We start from the raw sequence: 24326 nt of genomic DNA, 5'->3' as shown, positions 1-24326 counted from the left end.
TTTTTTGTTTCGACACCTTAGTTGTTCATTGATTGCTTTCTCATATGTGCCTTGACTGCGGGCCTTCAGCAGACCGAGTAACCCCTTGCTCAAGCCAGCGACCTTGGGTCCAAGCTGGTGAGCTTTTGCTCAAACCAGATGAGCCCACGCTCAAGCTGGCAACCTTGGGGTTTTGAACCTGAGTCCTTCCGCATCCCAGTCCAACGCTCTATCCACTGCGCTACCGCCTGATCAGGCTTTTTTTCTTGTATTTTTAAGTCCAAGAATGCTTTCATGGATAAATAGTAAAAAAAAAAAAAGTAAAGTAATATATTAACTTTGCAAGTGAAAGTAGAGTGATAAAATATTTTTGCAAGCTGGTAATCACTAAAATTATTTTTTTAAAAGAGCATAGATGATAGATTGACTAGTTCAATAATTTTTTTTTATGTTGGAATTATAACTTTTGTATATGCCTTTTTTTTTTCTTATGAGAGAAAGCTAAATTCACTAGCCTTGGGAGAACCTGTTCTGGAATCTCTTAATACTATTATTTGGAAAGGGATAATAACTTTAATTCACTTTGAGAACCATAGAGTTTTAACTTTCACAGTAGAATGTTGGAACTTCTAGGTGCCTTTGGAGAAATATTGTGATTGCTCGCTCTAGAGATTCCAGATCACCTGACTTTGGACTTGGTGATTTTGGAGTTATTGGTGGCACCACAAGAGCCATAGGAATTACCTAAATTTTTTTTTTTTTTTTTTTTTTTTGTTTTGTTTTGTTTTGTTTTTTTCATTTTTCTGAAGCTGGAAACGGGGAGAGACAGTCAGACAGACTCCCGCATGCGCCCGACCGGGATCCACCCGGCACGCCCACCAGGGGCGACGCTCTGCCCACCAGGGGGCAATGCTCTGCCCATCCTGGGCATCGCCATGTTGCGACCAGAGCCACTCTAGCGCCTGAGGTAGAGGCCACAGAGCCATCCCCAGCGCCCGGGCCATCTTTGCTCCAATGGAGCCTTGGCTGCGGGAGGGGAAGAGAGAGACAGAGAGGAAAGCGCGGCGGAGGGGTGGAGAAGCAAATGGGCGCTTCTCCTGTGTGCCCTGGCCGGGAATCGAACCCGGGTCCTCCGCACGCTAGGCCTACGCTCTACCGCTGAGCCAACCGGCCAGGGCGAATTACCTAAATTTTTAATATCCACTTGTGAATGTTAGGACATTTGGAGAAGGAATATCTACTCCTTTGGGAACTCCATGTTAATATTAGATAACCAAATGTTTGGATAACTGTAAAGAAAAATTTTAATTTAAAATATTTTCCTAGACATTTAACTTGGCAAATACCTTTTTTTTTTGTGGAAGGAAAAGCAGTAATAAATGGAGATATCAGAATAAGTTTTAAAGTCTATTTTGGTTCTATGATTCTTTGAAACTAAACCTTGAAATATACTCAGATTCATTGATATTTTTTTTTCCTTTTCTTTTTCTTTTCCAAGTGATAGGAGGGTAAATAGACAGACTCCCGCATGTTTCCTGACCCTGATCCAGTTGACAACCCACCCTCCCATGCTTGCCCACCTGGGGCTGCTCGCAACTGAGCTATTTTTAGTACCTGAGGTAGAGGCGCCACTGAACCATCCTCAGCATCCAGGGCGATGCACTGGAAGCAATCGAGCCATGGCTGCTGGAAGGGAAGAGAGAAAGAGAGAGAGAGAAAGAAAGGGGAAGGGTGGAGAAGCAGCAGATTGTCTCTTCTCCTGTGTGCCCTGACAAGGAATCGAACCCTGGACATCCACACGCAGGGCAGATGCTCTACCACTGAGCCAACCAACCAGGGCCATTGCTGTCTTAAATATGTTATAATCATCTCTATATAACTCGTTTTTCTTTGTTATTGAAGGGTAACATGTACTTGAGGTGGCAACTTAAGGGTTCGAATGAACTTGTTAGCTTTGTCTAAATAGATGGCCTGAAATACTATTACTTATCCTGGCCAAGATATGGATACTGATTTAAATTTCAGGATAATGTAGTTCTCTCACTGAATCTATATACCTTTTGCCGCTAGAAGCCTTTTAGGAGTTAAAACTGAGAATTAAAATAGTGACAAATGGAAGTGGTTAAATGGAGCTGCTAGCAATGGTTGGTTGTACTCATAAACTCCAAAGTCCTTCTGACTTTTTGTTCACAGAATGAGTTTTTTCCGTATGTGCCAAATATCTGGCCTCTTCTCTAGAGACTGTTTTTGCTCAATTTTGTCCATTTGTTGGGGGGATAAAATATATTATGCTCACTTTGTTAAAGATGGCGCTGCCCACATGGAAGCCCGTTGCCCAGGTGATATTAATGTGTGTTGGGGGAAGGCTGTGGGCAGGCAGGATCCTTGTAGCCTGGGGCTTGGTTTTGGGACTAAGCCTTTCCCACCCTTTTTGATGTGAGGTGGTGCAATCCCATCATGCCCCAGATAAGTGACTTTGTAGAGACTTCCCTATTTTGTATATTGGATTAAAGGTTTTGATTTCTACACTATAAAATGGGGGCAGAACAGGAGCTTGCTCTCTTGGTTCCTGAGATTAGCATTAGAGCAGAGCAGTGAGCAGAAAAGGGCCACGTGGAGGAGGCCAGGAGAAGCAGCCAAGATGGCGGAGTGCTGAGTGAGAGGCCAGTTTGTGCAGAGTTTGTGCAGGGAGAAGGAAGGAGATGGGGAACAGAGGTGAATAAGTCTGGTGGGCTAGAAATCTTTGATTCTAGGAAACTCAGATAAGTCAGTAGCTTTGTGAGCACTGATTGTAAGTGGGTTTTGGAGCCCAGTGTGTGTTTTTACTTGCCAGCCAGGTGCAAGCTAGGATTAAAGACTATGGCCCGTCAGTTTTTGGCTCCGTTGTTTCTTTACCGACTGTCTGAATCCAGTGCAAACCTGCATGGGCCAGGCGGCTGTGATGGTGGCCTTGTATACTGGCTTTACACCATTTAAAAAATTTTAACTACTATTTATATACTATTGGAGCCTAATTTGCATATTTGGACTATATCTTTATATCTAGATTACTAAACATCTCTACACGCATAGTAATTCAAACACATTGAGCTGAAATTAAATTTATTGTGTATTTTTTAATAATTATAACCAGAGGTGTGCTTGTTAATATTTAACCCAAAGCGCTTCTCAAAAAGTTCATATTTGTGATTATTGTTGATTTCCTGTAAATGCATAGTTGGGAAGAGATGAGATATAGTATGCCACTATATATAATGTATATATATATAGACAATAACCTCATGAGAAGAGATAATAGTAAAAGTGTGCTAAAGTAATTAGTGATGTTTTGAGCATTACCTCATACTAAGGTTTAATGTAACATTTAATTTTAAGTTTATATAGTTTTTCAATAATGACTATTTTAACAACTGTCTCACAAAGTTTCTGAAAATTTAATAATCATATCTCAAGGATTGGCACAAGGGGGCTTCCCAGTACATCATTGGATTAATAGTTTCCATTTTTTAGGAATTATTGACATCAGTTATATTTCACTTTATAGCTTTTTTCATATTTTTTTAAATTTAATTTTAAGTATGTGACAATTCTGTGAAGTGACACTTCCCCATTTTATTGACTCTGAGCGTTAAATAATTTATCCAAGGTGGATGCAACTCAGTCTCTAAAATGCTGTTAAAAGGACAGCTGTTCTCAAACTTCACCTTGCATAAGAACCACCTGCCTGGAGAACTTACTGGAAAAAAAATGACTGCGCCCACTCTCAGAAATTCTGATTCCGTAGGTGTGGGGTGTGTCAGTAATTTGCGTTGTCAAGACATTTTCAGATGCTGCTGCACTTTAAATAGCACCACCCACTATATAGCAGAAGTATGCAAACTTTTTACATAAAGACCAGTTGATAAGCATTTTAGGCTTTCTACAGACCAAGAGGCAAAAATCAAAGCTATTACATAGATAAAACAAATTATATATGATGAGAGAAAACAACTATTCACAAATTTGTTCTTGCTGAAATTGAAAATATAACATTAACTATTTATTGCAAGATAGGTCTATTTCTGAAAACACTAATTTTTTTTTTGAGATAGCATCTTATTTAATTGGGATTCAGTTACCTTATCATCAAAATTGATTGCAGATTTTTATTTCTTAATACAGATCTGTAATGTGATTTTATTCACTTTGTCTTAGAAATATGTTTTCACACAGTTAAGTATTGCCAACAGTCCACAAGCATATTATTTTAATGAGCATATTCATTGTATGGAAGGCATTTATAGAGTTCATTAGATGCTTCTCTCAATATTTGCCCTTTAGCATGCTGTTACATTGTAGATTAACTACTTCTAGTTGAAAGTTAGGTTGACGTTCCTTAAATGCATAGTTAAATGTGTTTTAATATATGGAGTCTCTTTTGCTCTTGAAACAAGGTCTGGAAAACACTGCTGAAACTGTAGTTGAGCTTGCAAAATGTCTTTCATATTTGAATGTGTATGGATATCTTGCTTTTTTAACTTTTGATGGCACAAAAAAGTGTATAAAGCAGGTTGATTATTAATTGTGATTGAAACAGTACTGTCAAAATGACTTAACATAGTGTGAGTTTCCCATACAAGTACTGTTGTGCCTTGATTTTCAGGTCAAATTCTAGGAAACATCAAAGCTGCCTCAAAATCTCATTCCCAGAGCCATTCATTGTTAGCTAATAGTGGTTGAAGGCTTTTTATTTTATTGTTCAGAAATTTCAATCTCACCCTTAAGCTCAAAAAAAAATCACAGTAAAACTCTACAATATCTAAGCCATTAAACTGCTGTGTTATAGGGCAAGTCTGGATACTTGTATTTCATATCAGAGTGCACAGAACTGACAATGGTTATATCTTGAAAATGAATGAAGTTGATACTACTGGTTGGATAATACAGGATAGTTTTAAAAAATTTATAATACTTGTTGATGAGTAGTATAATGAAGAACTGTAGGCTTTAAACACCTTACATTTTCACAAGTTTTGTAAGTTTATTCAAATAAGTCTTTTTCTATTCCTCACGTATTTTTACCATCATTTGTAACACATCTTAGCAGATTCCTCTTCAGGTTGTACTGAATTTATCTTTATTCAACTTTGAAAATATTTTTGCCTATTGCTGTTCCATGCAGACTTTTTAACAGAGGCGAATTCTTCAGTCACTTCATGCTCACTGTTGACTTACTGAAAAGTACATTAGCAGTATATCACACATATTTGTCAGCTCATCAAGAACCATGACAACCCTCAAAATATTTTACGTCATTTTTTTTAGTTGAATATTGATATTGCTTTCAGGGTCCTCATTTCTTCAAGCAACTGTTTTCACTGAAAGGCTAATCTTAAACGAGTCCTCCCTGTCCCCACAATATTTCTATGGTTGCTGTAGTTAAAATACACTATAATTAACTCACCAGGAATAAGCACCTTTCCTTGCTTAACTAACAAGTGAGCCACACAAAAACTTACTTTGCAGCTTTCTTTTTCTTTCTTTGTCTTTTTTTTTGTGTGCGTGTGCATGCGTGTGTGTGTGTGTGTATGTGTGTGTGAAGAAATTCTGCTGTGATGAGATACTTTGTTTTAAATGTTCTAATTTCTCTGATGATTACTTTCCTATGGATTGTGAATGTGATGAATGCTTAGTCTGGTAATGATAGGTGTGTGTTGTACTTTTCTAGCATGACTATAGTGGTTTTCATCTAATTCAGTAATAAAATATAGGCAGTCTCAGGGTTATCAACAAGATAGGTTTTGTGGGTTTGAAAGTGTTTTAAGTGTTTATATGCACAGAAAGGTAAAAATAAATACTATGTTAAGACAAATATCTGCCTGACCTGTGGTGGTGCAGTGAATAAAGTATCCACCTGGAATGCTGAGGTCGCTGGTTTGAAGCCCTGGCCCTGGGCTTACCTGGTCAGAGCACCTATGAGAAGCAACTACAAGACAATACTTCCTGCTTCCCCTTCCCCTTTCTCTCTCTCTCTCTCTCTCTCTCTCTCTCTCTCCCCCCCCCCCCCGTCTCCCCTTTCCCCCTCCCTTCTCTCTTCCCCTTCTCTCCCTCTCCCATCTCTCCCTTCTCTTCGCTCTCTTCCTTCTTTCCCCTCTCTCTCTTCTGTCCTTTCCCTTCTTTCCCCTCTCTTCCTTCTCTAAAATCAATAAACAGAATCTTAAAAAAACTAAAATGACAAACATCTAAGTTGCATTTAATAGGTGAATGTACCTGTTCTTACTTACATACAAATTCAACTTCAGAACAGACCTACAGAAACTCTCTCATTCACAACCTGGGACTGTCTGTAATCCATATACCACTGTAAATTTATGACATTTAAAGTACACTTGTTTTTTTGACATCATGGTGAAAAATGAAATGTTGTGGTATGACCATATACATCAGGGGTCGGGAACCTTTTTGGCTGAGAGAGCCATGAACTCCACATATTTAAAAATGTAATTCCATGAGAGCCATACAACGACCCATGTACATCACGCATTATCCAATAAAAATTTGGTGTTGTCCCGGAGGACAGCTGTGATTGGCTCCAGCTACCCACAACCATGAACATGAGCGGTAGGAAATGAATGGACTGTAATACATGAGAATGTTTTATATTTTTAACGTTTTTTAAAATTTTATTAAAGATTTGTCTGCGAGCCAGATGCAGCCAACAAAAGAGCCACATCTGGCTCGCAAGCCATAGGTTCCCGACCCCTGATATACATGCTACTTGAAACGCTGGACACTGCCCTTGGTAATGCTTCAAGCAGCAGTGTCCAGCTGTCAGAGTGCCACATGCTTTTTCTGTTTTACCCACTCAACTGTCATCATAATGTGGACACAGGTAAACAATACATAAAGGAATGATAGCTCTCAACTAATTGTATGGTTTAATTTCCACAATAATTTCTTAAGTTTAGAATACATAATAATTTTCAAAAAGTAATAAAAGCTAAATATTACCACAATTTGTATACAATTAATAAGTATATAATTCATATGCTATAAGAGAAATCTCAGAAACTGCAAAATCAAATACTTCCAAGAGCCAGATAGAATATTATTGAGGGATATGGTTATCAGTCGTATTTAAACTGATTTTTTTTTTTTTTTTTTTTTTTTACAGGGACAGAGTCAGTCAGAGAGAGGGACAGATAGGGACAGACAGGAACGGAGAGAGATGAGAAGCATTAATCATCAGTTTTTCATTGCGACACCTTAGTTCATTGATTGCTTTCTCATATGTGCCTTGACCTGGGGGCTACAACAGACAGAGTGACCCCTTGCTCGAGCCAGTGACCATGGGCTCAACCTGGTGAGCCTTGCTCAAACCAAATGAGCCCGCGCTCAAGCCAGCGACCTCAGAGTTTTGAACCTGGGTCCTCTGCGTCCCTGTCCGACGCTCTATTCCTGCGCCGCTGCCTGATCAGGCTCTTTTTAAATTTTTATTGTTAATTATTTCTTTTTTTTTATTTTGGCCCTCAAGCATTCAGTATATACAAGGGAAAATGATGGCATGGCATTTTAAGAAGTCATCAAAGTGCAGGGTTGCTGGATTGTTGGTTGAGAATATTATTTTCTTATATATTGGAAAACATTTTCTAACATAAGAATTGAACAAAATTATTAAAATAATTGTATAAAAGAATTACATAAACGCCCATGATTTTAAATTATTTTTTAAATTTATATAAAAAGAATTATAGAGCGTTTATAAAATAATTTTAAATAGTTACATACTGTCCTGGCCAGTTGGCCCTGTAGTATAGCGTTGGCCCGGCGTGTGGAAGTCCCAGGTTCGATTCCCGGTCAGGGCACACAGGAGAAGCACCCATCTGCTTCTCCACCGTTCCCCCTCTCCTTTCTCTCTTTCTCTTCCCCTCCCGCAGCCAAGGCTCCATTGGAGCAAAGTTGGCCCTGGCGCTGAGGATGGCTCCATGGCCTCTGCCTTAGGTGCCAGAGTGGCTCTGCCCCAACAGAGCAACGCCCCAGATGGGAAGAGCATCGCCCCCTGGTGGGCATGCCAGGTGGATCCTGGTCGGGCGCATGTGGGTATCTGTCTGACTGCCTCCGCACTTCTAACTTCGGAAAGATAGAAAACAAAAAAAATTACAAGTTCCCTAGTTTAAGGGTGGAGGTTCTGTTTTTCATAGTCAGAAAACACAAACAAACCAATAATCATTTTATTTAACAAAATATTGCTTTCAAAACAGAAACTCATACCATTTAAGATTGTTTTCAACAAGAACTTTGTAATTTTATTAAAAACTATTTTCTTTACCTGACCAGGCGGTGGCACAGTGGCTAGGGTGTCGGAATGTGGAGGACCCAAATTCGAACCCACTGGGTCACCAGCTTGAGTGTGGGCTTATCTGGTGTGAGCAAGGCTCACCAGCCTGGGCCCAAGGTCGCTGGCTTGAGCAAGGGGTCACTTGATCGGCTGTAGCCTTCCGGTCAAGGCACATATGAGAAAGCTATCAATGAACAACTAAGGTGCCACAGCGAAGAATTGCTGCTTCTCATCTCTCCCTTCCTGCTTCCTGTCTCTCTGTTCCTCTCTGTCAACAAAAAAAGAAAAAGAACACTATTTTCTTTAACTGTTCTGAAAAATATTCCTCTTTGAAGATTCCTTAAGTAACTAAGGTGATTTAAGTAATTTAAGATGAGACTGATCAGTGTAAAAAAAAGCAAAACTTAAATTGATATGTTTATCCTCTACAGAAATACAAATGTCTGTATGTCTTTAAAGTTATAAGATATTTGGACTCAAAAATAAAATTATTTAGAACAAAGACAGAAAATTCACACGAGCTGATTCATTTCCTTTAGTTGCAAGAATGCATTTTTGAGGAGAATAGCGTTAAGATCCAAGAAGGAGTAACTGCACTGTGTGACATTCCTGGCTTTTATACGGTTTGTACATAGCGTGTCAAATCTGAAACACAAGACTACCATATTAGGCATTACAAAAAGTGAAAAACTAAATAATGCAAGTAGTCACATTTTCCGTTTTTTAAAAGCTTCACTTCTAACTGGTAGATAAAGAATAATATAAATAAGTAACAGAGATAAGGCCATTATTCCAGAAAGAAAACAGACACCGAAGAATTTAAATGAGAATATAGATCATATTTACCTTTTTGCACCTCGTACAGCTATTCTGAATTATACAAGTGCTTATTACTTATGACCTGGAAATTTTCCTTAGAATTCATTTACTTAATCAGTTAAATACTTACTGAAACCTAGAATATGTACTCAGCACTGTACCACCCTTAATATACTGTAGCAGAGAGCACTCCCTGGTACATTTCTCTGATTTTTTTGTGTATGTGTGTGACATTCAGATTTACAGACAGTTGTCAGCTAGTACAACTAATATGATTATGTTATAAATTCATTTTTGAATGGCTTACATGTGTATGTAGTGAGATACAGATAGCCCTTGCTTTGCAGTTCTAATATTCATGAGATCTGCGTCCGTTTTATTTAACATGGGACTGTGCAGACTCCCTGTTCAGTAGAAAGATCTTGGGGTTTGAAGACACATCTGGATTTATCTCAACTTTAGCACTTATCTTTCTGGACAAGTTACTCAGCTTTTGAATTCAGCTTTCTTATCAAAATACAGATAACACCTATTTCACAAGGTATATATAAATATTGCATAAAATAATATCCATATAAATTATGTCTATTTCCAAGGCTGAAAATACAGTCATTTTGGGAAGTTTTGTATTTAGGGTTAAAAAACAATAAAAGGATATAATGCTATTTGTCTTATTATAACCAAATCATGTAGTGAGTGTGAAGTTATTGTAGCAAATTATATTTTCCAAAGATGGCCACAAACAATATCTTGCCCCACATATTCTTCGAGAACTTCTTATACTCCCCATTGAGAGTTGAGGAGTTCTCTTCCTGTTGGATTTGAGCACGCTTGTGAATGGTATCAAATAGAAGGCTGTGGAAGTGATGCCTGATCTGTTAGGCGCAATCTTAGAAGGTAATGCTGCTTCCACTTGTGTTTGTTAGAAACACGGAAAGTCTGAGACCATGCAGCTGCCATGCTGTGAGGAAACTAAGCCTCATGGAGAGGCCTAAGATCAGGCGGTCAGTCCTAGCCTTCAAGTCCTTCAAGACCAGTCACCAGACATGTGAGTGAACGAACTGTCAGATGATTCAGACGATGCCAGCCTCAGCTGTTGAATCACTCTGACAGACACCATTAGACTTTGAGATTGCATCGAGGTTCTATTCAGGGCGGAGCAGAGACAAGTCATCCTTAATGTTCCCTTTGTGAAGTCGTGGTTCAGAGAATGTGGGAACATCATAAAATGGCTTTTGTTTTATGTCAGTAAGTTTGGGGTGGTTTGTTATGTAACAATAACTAACAGTTATAAAACCTGAAAGATACATTGTATCTGTAAGAAACAGATTACTATTCAAACTCATCAAAATGGGAACTACCTGCTGAATAAATGTTTACTGGTGTGTTTTTTTTCTTTTCAGATGGAGGTTAGCCTGACAGCTTTCTGCAAATGAGAAATTTATTTTTTATTCAGTTAATTTAACAGATGTTTACTGGGTACTCTCATGTGCCAAGTGATAGGTGTGGTACAGGGACTATCCAGTACACATCTGAGGGGCATATGTTCCAAGATCCCTGTGGATATCTGAAATGGAGGATAGTATTGAACCCTACATGTATTATGTTTTTCTCCTGTACATACATACTGTGATAAAGTTTAATTTATAAATTAGGCACATCAACAACAATAATAAACGATTGTAACAATATGCTCTAATAAAAGTTATGTGAATGTAGTTTGTGTGTGTCTATCAAAATATATTACTGTACTATACTCACCTTTTCAATTAAAGGAAGCATTTTACGGCTTCTCTTTGGCACATGTGAATTTCCAGCACCACGATTCTTGTGCATTGGGGCCATTATTAATAAAAATAATGGTTCCATGACAGCTGATAACGATAGCAGAGATGGGTAATACATGACTAATGGATGAGGAGTATAGGATGTGGACACCTGGACAAAGGGGATGATTCATGTCTGGGGTGGCACTGAGTGGGAAGGCACACAATTTTATCATGCTACTCAGAACGGGGTGCAATTTAAAACTTAACCAGTGGTGTATTTTTAGATTTTTTTGTTTTAATATTTTTGGACCACAGTTGACCACAGATAACCCTTGAAAAGTGAAACCTTAGATAAGTGGGGGACTACTGGAACTAACAAGATGCCCCATAAAATATACTAGGGGAGCATATATTAAAAATTAAACACTGGCCTGTGGAGGCGCAGAGGATAAAGCATCAACTTGAAATGGTGAGGCTGCTGGGTTGAAACCCTGGGCTTGCCTGGTCAAGGCACATAGGACAAGCAACAATCAGTCAGTGAACAACTACAGTGAAGCAACTATGAGTTGATACTTCTTGCTCCTCCTGCCCCCCCCCCTGTAAAAATTAATCTTTTTTAAAAATTAAAAATAGTGGATAGTGCTGTGAAAGTTGGATGCAGGGATAGAGAATGAGGGTTGGTGAAGGGAAGACATAGAATGGGCAGAGATGATCTGTGGGTGGTAACATCTAGGTTGAAACTTGATGAGGAAGGGATGGCAGACAAGGAGCATTGGGAGTGGGGTAAAGGAAGGAAAGAATTTTAAAAAGACCCAGGTGCCAACGTCGGTAGTACTAAATAAGTCTTAACTGCTTTTATTACTTATTGGCTGAAAATTTTGATGAATTGCTATAATTTGCGTTACAAATCTTACTTTTCCTCAGTGTTGCAGTAATTTTTATTTAAATAATGTAAGCTTAGATATTACACATTATTTATACTTTATTTCAGAATAGTAAACTTAATATCCATTTAATAAGATTGTATATCTTAGATATTACGCCCTACAACTTCTTAGTTTATAGAAGAGAAACTTACAGTTTTCTATTTCTTTAGGTAACAGATCAGTTTTTCAGAACTATCTAGCCCCTCCTAAGGAAATAACAATCTATTAATCCTGGTTTGTGAGTGATACCCTGGGATTTTTAGTAAAGTGTAGGGTTAGGTTTATTAAATTTGTCACTGGTTAGGCTAGGCATCACTAGGGTATATTGGTGTTATTTCACTTACTTTTTTTAAAAATTATTTTTATTCATTTTAGAGAAGAGAGAGAGAAGGGGGGAGGGCAGGAAGCATCAACTCCCACATGTTTCTTGACTGGGCAAGCCCAGAGATTGGAGCCGCGACCTCAGTGCTCCAGGTCGATCCTTGGTCCACTGTGCCACCACGGGTCAGGCTTTCACACACCTGTTTACAGCTACTTTTTCTTGGGTTGACATGGACAGTAGATTATTTCTCATGTTATAACAGAGGATTTTGTTACATTTTTAATATTGTTGTGAGCTGGTGATGCACAAAAGTCTATTAAAATGTATACCTTACTTGGAAGTAAGAAAAGGCCTGAAATTCTGATATGAGAGCAGCATGCTGGGGTGGGGCTCCTTGGTATCCTATGAGATATCTGTGAGGTCAAAACCCTTTTTGTAATACCATTAAAACATCATTTGTCTTTTTCACTGTGTTGACATTTGGACTGATAATGGTGCAAAAGCAGTTCTGGGTGAAAAACTGCCAATGCTGTAGTCGGTGTGAATCAGGGAAGTAGTATCACCAGACTGTACTAGTAGTTACGGTATTTTTCAACAAAATATTCTTGAAATAAAACATACTGGTTTCACATAATGTCCATAACAAAGCAGGAAAAAAGTTTAAAAATCTCAACCTTTGGGCCCTGACCATATGGCTCAGTGGTAGTGCATTGGCCCAGCATGTGGAAATCCAGGTTCAATTCCCAGCCAGGGCACACAGGAGAAGCGCCCATCTGCTTCTCTACCCTTCCCCTTCTCCTTCCTCTCTGTCTCTCTCTTCCCCTCCCACAGCGAAGGCTCCATTGGAGCAAAGTTGGCCTGGGCACTGAGGATGGCTCTGTGGCCTCTGCCTCAGGCGCTAGAATGGCTCCAGCTGCAGCGGAGCAACGCCCTCTAGTGGACATGCTGTGTGGATTCCAGTCAGGCACATGTGGGAGTGTGTCTCTGCCTCCCTGCTTCTCACTTCAGAAAAATACAAAAAAAAAAAAAATCTCAACCTTTGTGTACACATTAAAAATATTCTATATATTTGCTGCTGAGTATAGAATTGTGACAATTCCAGTGCCATGAGGACTTTTCCTGGACTCCTGCTTTTTGTGACAGCTCCTAACAGACTGAACTGGGGTTGGGTTGCATTTGCAGGGTTTTGGAATGGTGTTGGTGCCAATGTGGACTTGGTGAACATGTTAAGGACACTACTCTTTTATGGATTCTTGCTGTATTGGCTAAGAGTTTGCTTAAAGGCTTTAATCACTGTAAAAAAAAATAGAAGACTGGATAAAGAAGATGTGGCACATATACACTATGGTATACTACTCAGCCATAAGAAATGATGACATCGGATCATTTACAACAAAATGATGGGATCTTGATAACATTATATGGAGTGAAATAAGTAAATCAGAAAAAAACAAGAATTGCATGATTCCATACATTGGTGGGACATAAAAACGAGACTAAGAGACATGGACAAGAGTGTGGTGGTTGGGAGGGGGGAGGGGAAGAGGGAGAGGGGGAGGGGGAGGGGCACAAAGAAAACTAGATAGAAGGTGATGGAGGACAATCTGACTTTGGGTGATGGGCATGCAACATACTTGAATGACAAGATAACCTGGACATGTTTTCTTTGAATATATGTACCCTGATTTATTGATGTCACCCCATTAAAATTAATAAAAATTTATTTATTAAAAAAATCTATATATTTGATGAAGTAAGAAGTACATATAACCCAGCTCACCAGAAGTTGTGGGGTTCAATCCCTAGTCAGGGCATGGATAAGAAGCAATCAATAAATGCACAGCTAAGGGAAGTATGTATGAAACACTTTTATTACATTGCAAAGTTGGGTGGTTATTTGGAAGACAAGCCCTCGTGTTATTGTTTGAGTTGTGAGCTGACTGAGGTACTTTTTTTTTCAAGAATAACACTTTTTATTTTAAAGAACTAAGAGACCAACCAGTTTTTTCATATTTGGCAGACATTTTTCTCACAAATGAGTGAGGTGAATTTGACATTTCACAGCTGATTGTATTTGTTGCCCGTGATAAAATTGGAGTTTTTAAGATTTTTAAAAAATTAGAATTTTGGTAAACTTGTATCACCTTGAGCTTGATGGGTTCCCAGTACTAAAGGAGTCTTTTAATAATATTGGTGATATTAACAAATATGGTATTTTAAAATAGCACAATGAAATGTATCAATATTTGAAAGGTATGCATAACTTTGACTAATTTTTTAACCAAATGTGTTGATAAATATTTTGCATAAAAGATTTAAAATGCAGGAGACCAGTGGATTTAAAAAAAATTTATTATTATTTTTTTAATTTTATTTATTCATTTTAGAGAGAGGAGACAGGGACAGATAGAGAAGGGATAGAGGAGCAGGAAGCATCAACTCCCATATGTGCCTTGACCAGGGAAGCCTGGAGTTTCAAACCAGTGCCCTCAGCGTTTCAGGTTGATGCTTTTACCCACTGCACCACCACAGGTCAGGTGGAGACCAGTGGATTTTAATGTAAGAGTTGGAAACGTGCATATTATTGTTTCAGATTTTACATGGCAGCTAACCTTTAAAAAACTACCATTTGTTATGTTTTGGTGTGGTGTCAAAGAATATCCACGATTATCTGAAAAGGCTATTAGAGTACTCTCCTGCTTTTTAACTGTGTATATGTGTGACGAGGCTGAATTTTCTTCATCTATTCAACCAAAACAACAAATTATAAAAGATTGAGTATAGAAGCAGATATGAGAATCCACTATCTTCTTCTATTAAGGCAGACGTTATGGAGATTTATAGAAAAATACCACCTTCTTACTGTGTTGCATATATACAATGGAATACTGCTCAGCCATAAGAAAAGATGACATACTGCCACTTGTGACAACATGGATAGACTCAGAGTATCATGCTAAGTGAAATAAATCAGATGGGAAAAGTTAAAAACCATATGATTTCACTCATGTTGGTTATAAAGCTAAAAACAAATGAACAAAGAAGAGAACCAGAAACTTGTAGACACAGACAACATTATAATGGTTACCACAGGGAAAGGGAGCTGGGCGGTAGAAACAGGTGACGGGGGTCAGATGTATATATAGTGACAGAAGGAGATGACTGGCTGGTGAACACAGTACAATACAATATGTAGACGATGTATTATATGATAGAAATGTATACTTGATAGCTATATAATTTTATTAACCAGTGAAAGCCCAATAAATTTAATAAATTTAAAAAATACCACCTTCTCCATGTTTTTTATTAAAATATGTAACAGATAATAGTTTATACTTGTTAGATTTAAATAAATTAACTAAAATCTTAAAAAAATCTCAGTTTTAATTTTTAGTATGTCAAATACCAGCAGAATTAATTGATATAAAAAAACTGAGATTCTGAATAATTTTTAATAATGTAAAGAGTTTTTGATAATCTATTGTCTAGAGAAATCCAAATATAAATAAGGAGATAAGGCTTGTTTTTTAATCCATAATGTACATGTTTTGGTTTAAAGCAATATTTTGACTTGAAGTGTTTTTCAAATGGCAGTGTTAAAGTAGGTTATATGGTTAGACATTATATCATTTTAAGTCATATGATTTTGAAATATTTCTAACCTTTCATTTTTATTTTATGTCTTTAAAATACAACAAAGGAAATGTAAAATGAAACAAAATATTTGCTAAGCTATAAAGTTTTTTGTGGAACTTTAATTTTTTGGGTTTTTTTTTTTTTTTTTTTTATTAAACATGGCTAATTTCCTGAACAAGCAAAATAAGGTATAAGAGTGCTGAAAAAGATGTTCTTTGGCAGTCTATGGAATATTTCTGGTATCTTAACGTATATACAGAGTGAATATTTCATACTTAAATTGATAAAATTTGTAATAGTACAGTCCATTGCTATTCTGGAATGTATGTGGATATTAATTCACTATAATGAGAGCCCTTTGCTTGTTAGTGGTAACTGTTGTTCATGATTGCCATATGGTTAGTGAGGTTTCTGATTATTATTATTTTTTCTATAAGCAGATAATCTCAGTGATACCTTGAAGAAGCTGAAGATAACAGCTGTTGACAGAACTGAGGATAGTTTAGAAGGATGCTTGGATTGTCTGCTTCAAGCCCTGGCTCAAAATAGTAAGTTTCATTATATTAACTCAAATGCCAAACAGAAAGATCAGCAGTCATTCAGAAATTGGTATGTAGTATATCGTATAACTTGCACTTACATAACTTGAATTCTTTATAATCCTATGTCTGAATACTGAGGTTGCTTTACATGTTCCACCTTCCTACCCCACATCTCCACCCGCAAGGTGGTAAAAGCCGAAGAAAGGAGGAATTGATTGGTGGTGGTAATGGCATTAATAATGTGTCTAGAGAGAGGCCATTATTTCATTCCTAACAGATAAGCATCATAATTGTTTTTCTTAACACCTACATTCGCTCTTTAAAAAAAGACTGTGTTTATATGTGGGGAGACTAGGGAGGAGAAACAGAGGGAGCTTAAAAGACCTAATTTTTTTTCTGAGATCTTATCACCACCTTTTTAATAATTTTACTTCAAATAATGTATATGTTTAGATTTAATTATAAAGAACCATTAGTAGTCATCTAAAAGTCCCTTAAAATTGAAGTAAGACTTGATCTTTGGTGATATGGTTAATAATACTACAGATATAAATTATACAGCTCTTAACAAACACATTGTATTGTTGCATTTGATCCATCACATTTTTATTCTTTAATTTCTATATTCTCACAGTGAGGATACAGGTATAGAATGATTCTCATTTTTTCCCTTATTTCTGCATGGTTGTGCTATGGTTTGTGCTGTAAACTTCTTGTTTGTATCTTATCCTGGGACTAATTGTTACCTGACAAAGAATTCAGGAGAAAGTATATATTGTTCAAAGTTTCACTTCGAAGCATTTACAGATGTATGTGTAACTTCTTTTTTATTTTATTTTTTTAGTAAACTGATTAGAAAATCTAAAACAATTGATTTTAGTACTTTTCATCAAAACACATTTTAAAGCTAGCTTTAAAATTTTTATTTAGTAATTCTCTTTCTTTTGATTTTAGAGATAACAGAGAAAGCATATAACAAGGAATTCAGTGAGAGCATCTGGATAAGGCTCACTATGGTAAAGAGAACAGAAGAGTCCAAGGCTGTGTTACCCGTCGTAGTAGATACATGTAGCTATTTAAAACTAAAATTAAATTAAAAATTAAGTTCTTTGGTCTAACTTTTCAATAGCTATATTTAGCTAATGACTATGGTTTTGGGCATTGCAGATTAAAATGGTTTCTATGATCACAGAAAGCTCTTGTGGATTATACTGGTCTGGAGGACTAGAAAAACCATGTGATAATTTGATTTTCATATACATCTATATAAACATTTATATAATTATGTAATTAGTCTAAGTAAATTGAGTATCTCACGTTCAGTTTTTTTGATTATTTTAATATAACCTTTTGTTTTTAATTGTACAGTTTATTCTCTGTTAGAAAAAGATGGAATGATCTAGGGTTGTTTTTTCAGGAGCTGAAGGACATAGAGGCAGTGTCATTCGTTATGTGTGGAGGGTTGCTCAGTCCTCCCCTGAGAAGACCAATAGACAGAGAGATGAAGAAGATAAATGAAAAAAGGAAGGAAAAGTTTATAACCTTTTAAAGAACTGATTCAAGAAATATTGAGAAATGTATAGTTGGGTTAAATTTCAGACCCATTGGAGACTTATTCATAGAACTCATTTATTGAAAATGGTCTTGAACTTGCATATCATCAAATATTAAGGCAAAATAGCCATAAGGTGTTAATAAAAACAGTAAACTCCACTATTCTTGTTCCCAGGAAGGGAACAAAAGGAATATATCTTTTTAAATATTTATATCAAAATCTATATCATGCCCTGGCTGGCTAGCTCAGTTGGTTGGAGCATTGCTTCCAAAGCACAGAGGTTGCCAGTTCAGTCCCTGGTGAGAGCACATACAAGAATAGATGTTCCTGTCTCTCTTATGCTCTCTTCCTTCCTCTCTCTGAAATCAATAGAATAAAACATTTTATAATTAAAAAAAATTATGTCCCTACATTTAAGATTACTGACACAAATGAATTGGACAGAGGAAGAGGGAGCTCATGCAGATGTTCAGTCTCTGACTTAAGAGTGGAATTTATCATTGATTGAGCACCTACTGTGTACTCAGCACCTGAGTTGGCACTTTATCTGTTATTTAATCTTTTCAATAGTTCTTGAGGAGGTATTTAAAAGATAAGGAAACAAGGCCTCGGCTGGTTGGCTCAGGGGTAGAACATCGGCCCGATGTGTAAAATCCCAAATTCAATCCCCAGGCAGGGCACACAGGACAAGCGCCCATCTGCTTCTCCACCCTTTCCCCTCTCCTTTCTCTCTCTCTCTTCCACTCCTGCAGCCAAGGCTCCATTGGAGCAAAGGATCTCCCCAGGCACTGAGGATGGCTCCATGGCCTCTGCCTCAGGCGCTAGAATGGCTGTGGTTGGCCCCAGATGGGCAGAGCATTGCCCCCTAGTGGGCATGTCGGGTGGATCCCTGTCAGCCGTATACGGGAGTCTGTCTCTCTGCCTTCCCAACTTCTCACTTCAGGGGAAAAAAAAAAGATAAGGAAACAGACCCTATAATATTACTTGCTTTGTTCTGGTAGAATCAAAGTTTGGATTGAAACTCTTAGGTTACAAAATTAAAAGTTACATTCTGAGTAAAGCACAGCTTTTTGCTGAGTTTATTGAATGGGAAATTGTTTCAAGGAGCTAGATTTTAATATTATTCCTTGAATATTTGCTGTTTTACAAAAATAGTTTCAAATTCTTACCATTAAAGAGAAAGATAATATGGAAACCATTTTTTCTCTTGTGCAATAGACTGATATATTTATTTTATAGGTATTTAATTTTATATACTTTATAAAATTAGCATCTGGTTTTTAAACGAGAAAAAGTAAAAATATCAATAAGATAATTTATTTTCTACAGTTGTTCTTACATCCCTGAATTAAGTGGTGGTTCCATAGCTACTGTCCTCTGAAAGGTAAAATTATAAAACATCTAACTGAAATGAATCTGTACTCTTACATTGTCTTTTAGACAGGGACTTTTTTGTTTCATAATTCTTCCTTAGTGTCAGGTATTTTAACTAAAAATATCACTGTTTGCACCTGATCAAAAAAGAATGATTTCTCCATTTTATCCAAATATAAGGTGTATTGCATGTAATAGAAAGCTAAACTTAAAAGTTCTATTTCTTTTCAAAGTTCTGTTTTATACTCTATTAACCTGTCATTGGAAAGGACAGTTCTGAAAGGAAAGAAATTTTGCTTTTAAATTCTGTACTGTGGGAAATGAGAATATTTGAATTGTACATTACAAATGATTATAATCTGAAATTAGAATTTTTACTTTGATATGTGATTTCAGAGTGATTTTCTTTTTTGTTTTGGTAACATTAAATATAGTATATGTGTCAGAATCTTAAGAGACAAGAATATAAAATTTGAATACTTGTTAGATTTTATGGAAAATATTTTATTTAACCAAGCATTTGTGTAAATCTTTAGGATGAATATCTAAATTAATGTAGAAGCATTTATTGTCTCATATAAATACTTCAGATCTCAGTTTTAAAATGTTTTTAGTAAATATATGAAGGCTACCAGCCAAGAAATCGGCTTCTGTTTATTCTGGTCTTTTATGATTCAGAGACTAGTTAGAAGATTGTCAGTAAGTGCTTGCTAAATTGTAGTATGGTTATTCTATTTCATACTTATTTGAAAATTAAAACAATATGCCTCCTATGTTTATCTCTAAACATTAAGATAGGACTTGTCTTTAGAGAGTATGACATCTGAATCATGTTGTAAGACAAACTATCATAAATCAAAGGCCCACGGACAAGAAAAATGAACACTCCATTTATTATACAAATTCTGTTTCATAATAAGAGCCTGAGGACCATGTTGAATTGCTAGAGGACCAAAAAGCCGTGTCAACGTGATAACCAGTACAGTTTTAAATTCTTTTTCTTCAGGGTTAGGTTGTTTTCCTGTCTTATCGCCTCATTTACTTTTGTACTTTAACTTTGTTTAGTTAATTGCCTGATGACAGACAGTTCCTGTTTCATACAAGAATCACATACTTGTTTATTTTCTATAGAACAGCCCTGTGAGAGAATGCATTTACTTGTCTTTAAAAAAAGTATTTACTACTTAGTTCCACACTTGTAACTTTGTATCATAGTAGTCATCTCCCTGTTGAATTCTTTGCTTATTTTTTAGCCCTTATATTGATTTTTGGCTCTTTTCTAGGCTGTAATCCTAAGCATACCAAAGTATGTACACCAGTGTTTTTCAGCTGCGGGCTCACCAAATGGTGCTGGTCTGCCAGAAATACTGTGCTGATCCACCTAAGTGTTAACCACCCTACAACATCATGGTGGTTAACTCTCTCACACACTGGCACCAGTCCGTGGACTAGTGGTTGCAAACCACTGGTGTATACAAGTTGCTAATGTAGGTTACTCTATGAATCTTCTCTAATAGTACGAGTATTCTATTATCATTTTGTTTTTAGTCTGCTTTGTGCCTTTAATATTTTGAATAGATTTACTGCTAGGTACTAAAATTATTTCTTAAGCAGGAAATTTTAAAACTTATGATCAACTGTTTTTCAATGGCCATGCTAAATCTGCAATCACTGAACATGAAAAGTTGCTGCTTTTTTAGTATAAATAAAAAATTATATTACTGAATTCTTTCATAGTAATACCTAGATTTCACTTTTTACCCTCAGTTATCAAATATAACATAGAAGTAATATGCTTCTTTTGCAAACTGATTCATTATATTGTTCACTTACTTCACATAATTTTATATCACATGACTTTTAGTTATCATGTGTATTATCCAGGAGGACTTATGACTGGTATAATCATAAATTATCAAAGGATCAGTTTTTCTTGAATAAGTGCAGAGGTGGGCAAAAGTAGGTTTACAGTTATTCATATGGAAAAAGACATGCAGGTTAAGGTTATTACAGTGACTTTATTAACTGTTTCACGTATTCACAACTGTAAACCTACTTTTGTCCACCATGTATAGTATTTGAAGAATAGAGGAGACTAGGGTAAACTAGAGAAAATGTTCAACTAAAAAATATTCACAACTATTGATGAATTGAAATTCCTGAATTGCCATAGAATAGTGACAGCTACCTAAATATTAATTTTTCCAAACATTTATTAAAAATATATACAGATCAACAAAGATCAAATAAAACTAACTAACCATAGCCTATTCCTCCAGCATAACTAGGAGACATACTAAGAACTACAGATTATTTGGGAGAGAAATAAATAAACAAATAGAGCCTACTCAGCTCAGAGCCCATTTTGAGAGTGGTCAGTGAAGACTGCAGAGACTGACGTGGAAAACGTGAGAAGGGACTGGGTTGAACCTGGAGCTCAGGGGAGATAGCACACAGTTAAAATAGCCTTTAGAAAGAAAAGATTCTACTTTGATGGGAAAATATATTCTCGATCTGGTTTTAGATTCTATACGAGCACTGGCTATTGGGAAATCAAGAGGAGGATACTTAAAAAGAACACAGAACCCTATGAAACAAATCAGGAGAGTGCCACTTTTGAGGATGAAATTGTTCTCCCTTACAGATTTGATGGTGGCGGGAAAGAAGCCAGCAAGAGTAGAAAGGAAATTAAATGTTGTGTAGAAATAAGGAAACCATAAATAACTCCCTTTGGCTTAAGTGCAAAAGAGGAAACATATTTGGGAGATATTCATCCCAAATCTTTACTTTTACTGCATACCATTTTTATTGCTAGTTGGGAAAATAAAGACTATGCACTGAATAGGAAACTGCAGGTGATATACATGGTAAGGGCCCCGGCCAGTTGGCTCAGTGGTAAAGTGTTTGCCGGGCATGTGGATATCCCAGGTTCGATTCCCCATCAGGGCACACAGGAGAAGCACTCATCTGCTTCTGCACTCTTCCCCCTCTTGCTTTTTTCTCCCCCCTCACCTCCTTTAGCAATTATTTGATTAGAGTGAGTTGGTCCCAGGTGCTGAGGATGGCTCCATGGTCTCCCCTCAGGCTCTAAGAAGAGCTTGGTTGCTGAGCAGTGGGCCCCCTAGTGGGCTTGCCATGTGGATCCCAGTCAGAGTGCATGCAAGAGTGTGTCTCTCTGCGCCCCCTCCTCTCACTGAATTAAAAAAAGAGGATATACTCACTAAGGTACTATAAGGAACAAAGCAGAATAAGAATCACAACATTTTAGCTATTAAAGGTTTTCCTCCTAAATCAACCATGAAGCAGTTTTCAGTAAGAGAACATTATGACCTATATTAAACATCCTTTAAGATACAAGAAAAAAGCCCTTAAGTTAGAAGTTCAGAAACTTGAAACCCAAGTGGATAAATACCAGAAAGATGTGAACTAAGACCTCACTAGGATAAATTGAAGAAAAATAATTATTTTAGAAATTATAGCTAAATTGCAAGGTACCAGGGAAGAATACAGGTTACTGAAATTTTAATAAATAATATTGAAGAAAACAGAAGAATGAAGACAAATAAAGGATCAGTGAGTAATTGACATAGATGATAGGCAGAAAGATCCCAACATACATGCCGTTGGAGTTCCTAAAGTGAAAAAGCAAAACAAAGGAACAGCTGATTATTAAAACTGAACTTTTCTGAAATAAAGAAAGACCAGACTTTACCTGTTGAAAGGGTCTACCAAGTACTTGGGGAAATTGACCTGAAATGGTCAACTCAATGTAAAACTTAGATTTAAAGATAAAAATAAGTACAAAGGACAAATTCTCAGGGTCTCCATGCAAAAAGATCAAGTTATTTAAAAGAAAAAAATCAGATTGGCATCAGACTTCTCAACAGCAGTATGTAAAGCAATTCAGTATTGGAGCAGTATTTTCAGAAAACTCAGAATAAGAAATTTTATATTGAGCCAAAGTGCTCAGAAAGTATCAAGGCCATAAAAAACCCCTTAAACATGAAAGGACCGGGGAGCACTATGCTAATTAGCCTTCCCGAGGAATCTTCTAAGCTCCTGCTGTTCAGTACGGCATTCATTTTCTGAGGGGTGAATAATAAGCGTGTGAAATGGGGCTGGTTTGACTTTAGATACATCAAAGACTGAATACCAACAAAATTAAAATATCTCATTAACAGTTTTTAAAATATTGATTACACATAGAATCTTATTTTAAATTTTTATAAACTATAAATATTTATAAATGCTTGATTTCTTCTATTGTGAGCGGTGGCTGATCAAAGTAGGTTTAAGGGTTGGGCCAGCCAGTATAGTATGGTGGAAAATGCAGCTTGGAAACAAAATCATTATCACATCAATAAAATACAGTTGGGTCTTCAGTGTAGGAGAAGACATTTTAAAAAATGAACCTTAAGTTTATTGTTCTTAGGGTTAGATTCTACAGCAGAAGCAGTACATAGGCTCCAAGGTGCTTAGTGAAAATCAGAAAGAAGTGTTTATCCAAATATACTTATATCCAGGAGTTTATCATCATGAAAATGCTTGAATCTGATTGGAAGCCTGAGAAAAACTAAATCTCTTTGCTCTTTGATATGCTTTTAAGCATTATACTTCATAAAAGTAAAAACAAACACATACACAGTCTCCAGAAGGAGGTAAGCCTCCATTGGTGTTTGTAGTTTGTGATTGAAGTATTGGCAGAGGATCTGAATTTTCTAACCTAAGCTAATAGAACTGTCCGTTTTTAAGTTTGCTAAATTTGGAAAACTTAGGTTCTTAACGAAGAGTAAAATAAATAAGAATGTCATTTAAATTAATGCTCTATGTCAAATATATACTGAAAAGGACCTACATCCTCAATATTTATAGCACCAGTACTGATTTACTGTCACAAAAGAATACACTTTAAGTTATTGTTGAGGGAGAAGTGATAGGTTTGTGTTGTTGTGTCTTCCTTATTCTTTTTCATGTAACTTAATCTGTAGTTAGCTGTGGGTCTTTTGTGGCCATATACTTGATTGATGTCAACTGGTTATCTAATCAAATAAGCACTAACCCAATGTCCTGAATGTCAAAGAACA

The 24326-nt window shown here is 36.6% G+C and overlaps 1 protein-coding gene across 5 annotated transcripts in view; it reads left to right on the top strand.

The window, feature by feature from the left end:
* RAP1GDS1 (Rap1 GTPase-GDP dissociation stimulator 1) overlaps positions 1-24326 on the top strand; it is a 151130-nt gene that overhangs the window by 5764 nt on the left and 121040 nt on the right. For 4 of the 5 annotated variants that reach the window (XR_010731920.1, XM_066280257.1, XM_066280255.1 and 1 more), the window contains exon 2: positions 16209-16319. Coding sequence is in view for 4 of the 5 variants with exons in the window: in XM_066280257.1 (XP_066136354.1) it covers positions 16209-16319 (111 nt within the window). In the remaining variant the exon portion in view is untranslated. The remainder of the gene's footprint in view (positions 1-16208; positions 16320-24326) is intronic. The other variant, XM_066280254.1, reaches the window with a different exon arrangement.

The sequence above is a fragment of the Saccopteryx bilineata genome, chromosome 5, assembly GCF_036850765.1.
Source record: "Saccopteryx bilineata isolate mSacBil1 chromosome 5, mSacBil1_pri_phased_curated, whole genome shotgun sequence".
Taxonomy (NCBI): domain Eukaryota; kingdom Metazoa; phylum Chordata; class Mammalia; order Chiroptera; family Emballonuridae; genus Saccopteryx; species Saccopteryx bilineata.
The sequence above is the reverse complement of the archived record's forward strand: the minus strand, read 5'-3'. Positions and strand labels throughout refer to the sequence as shown.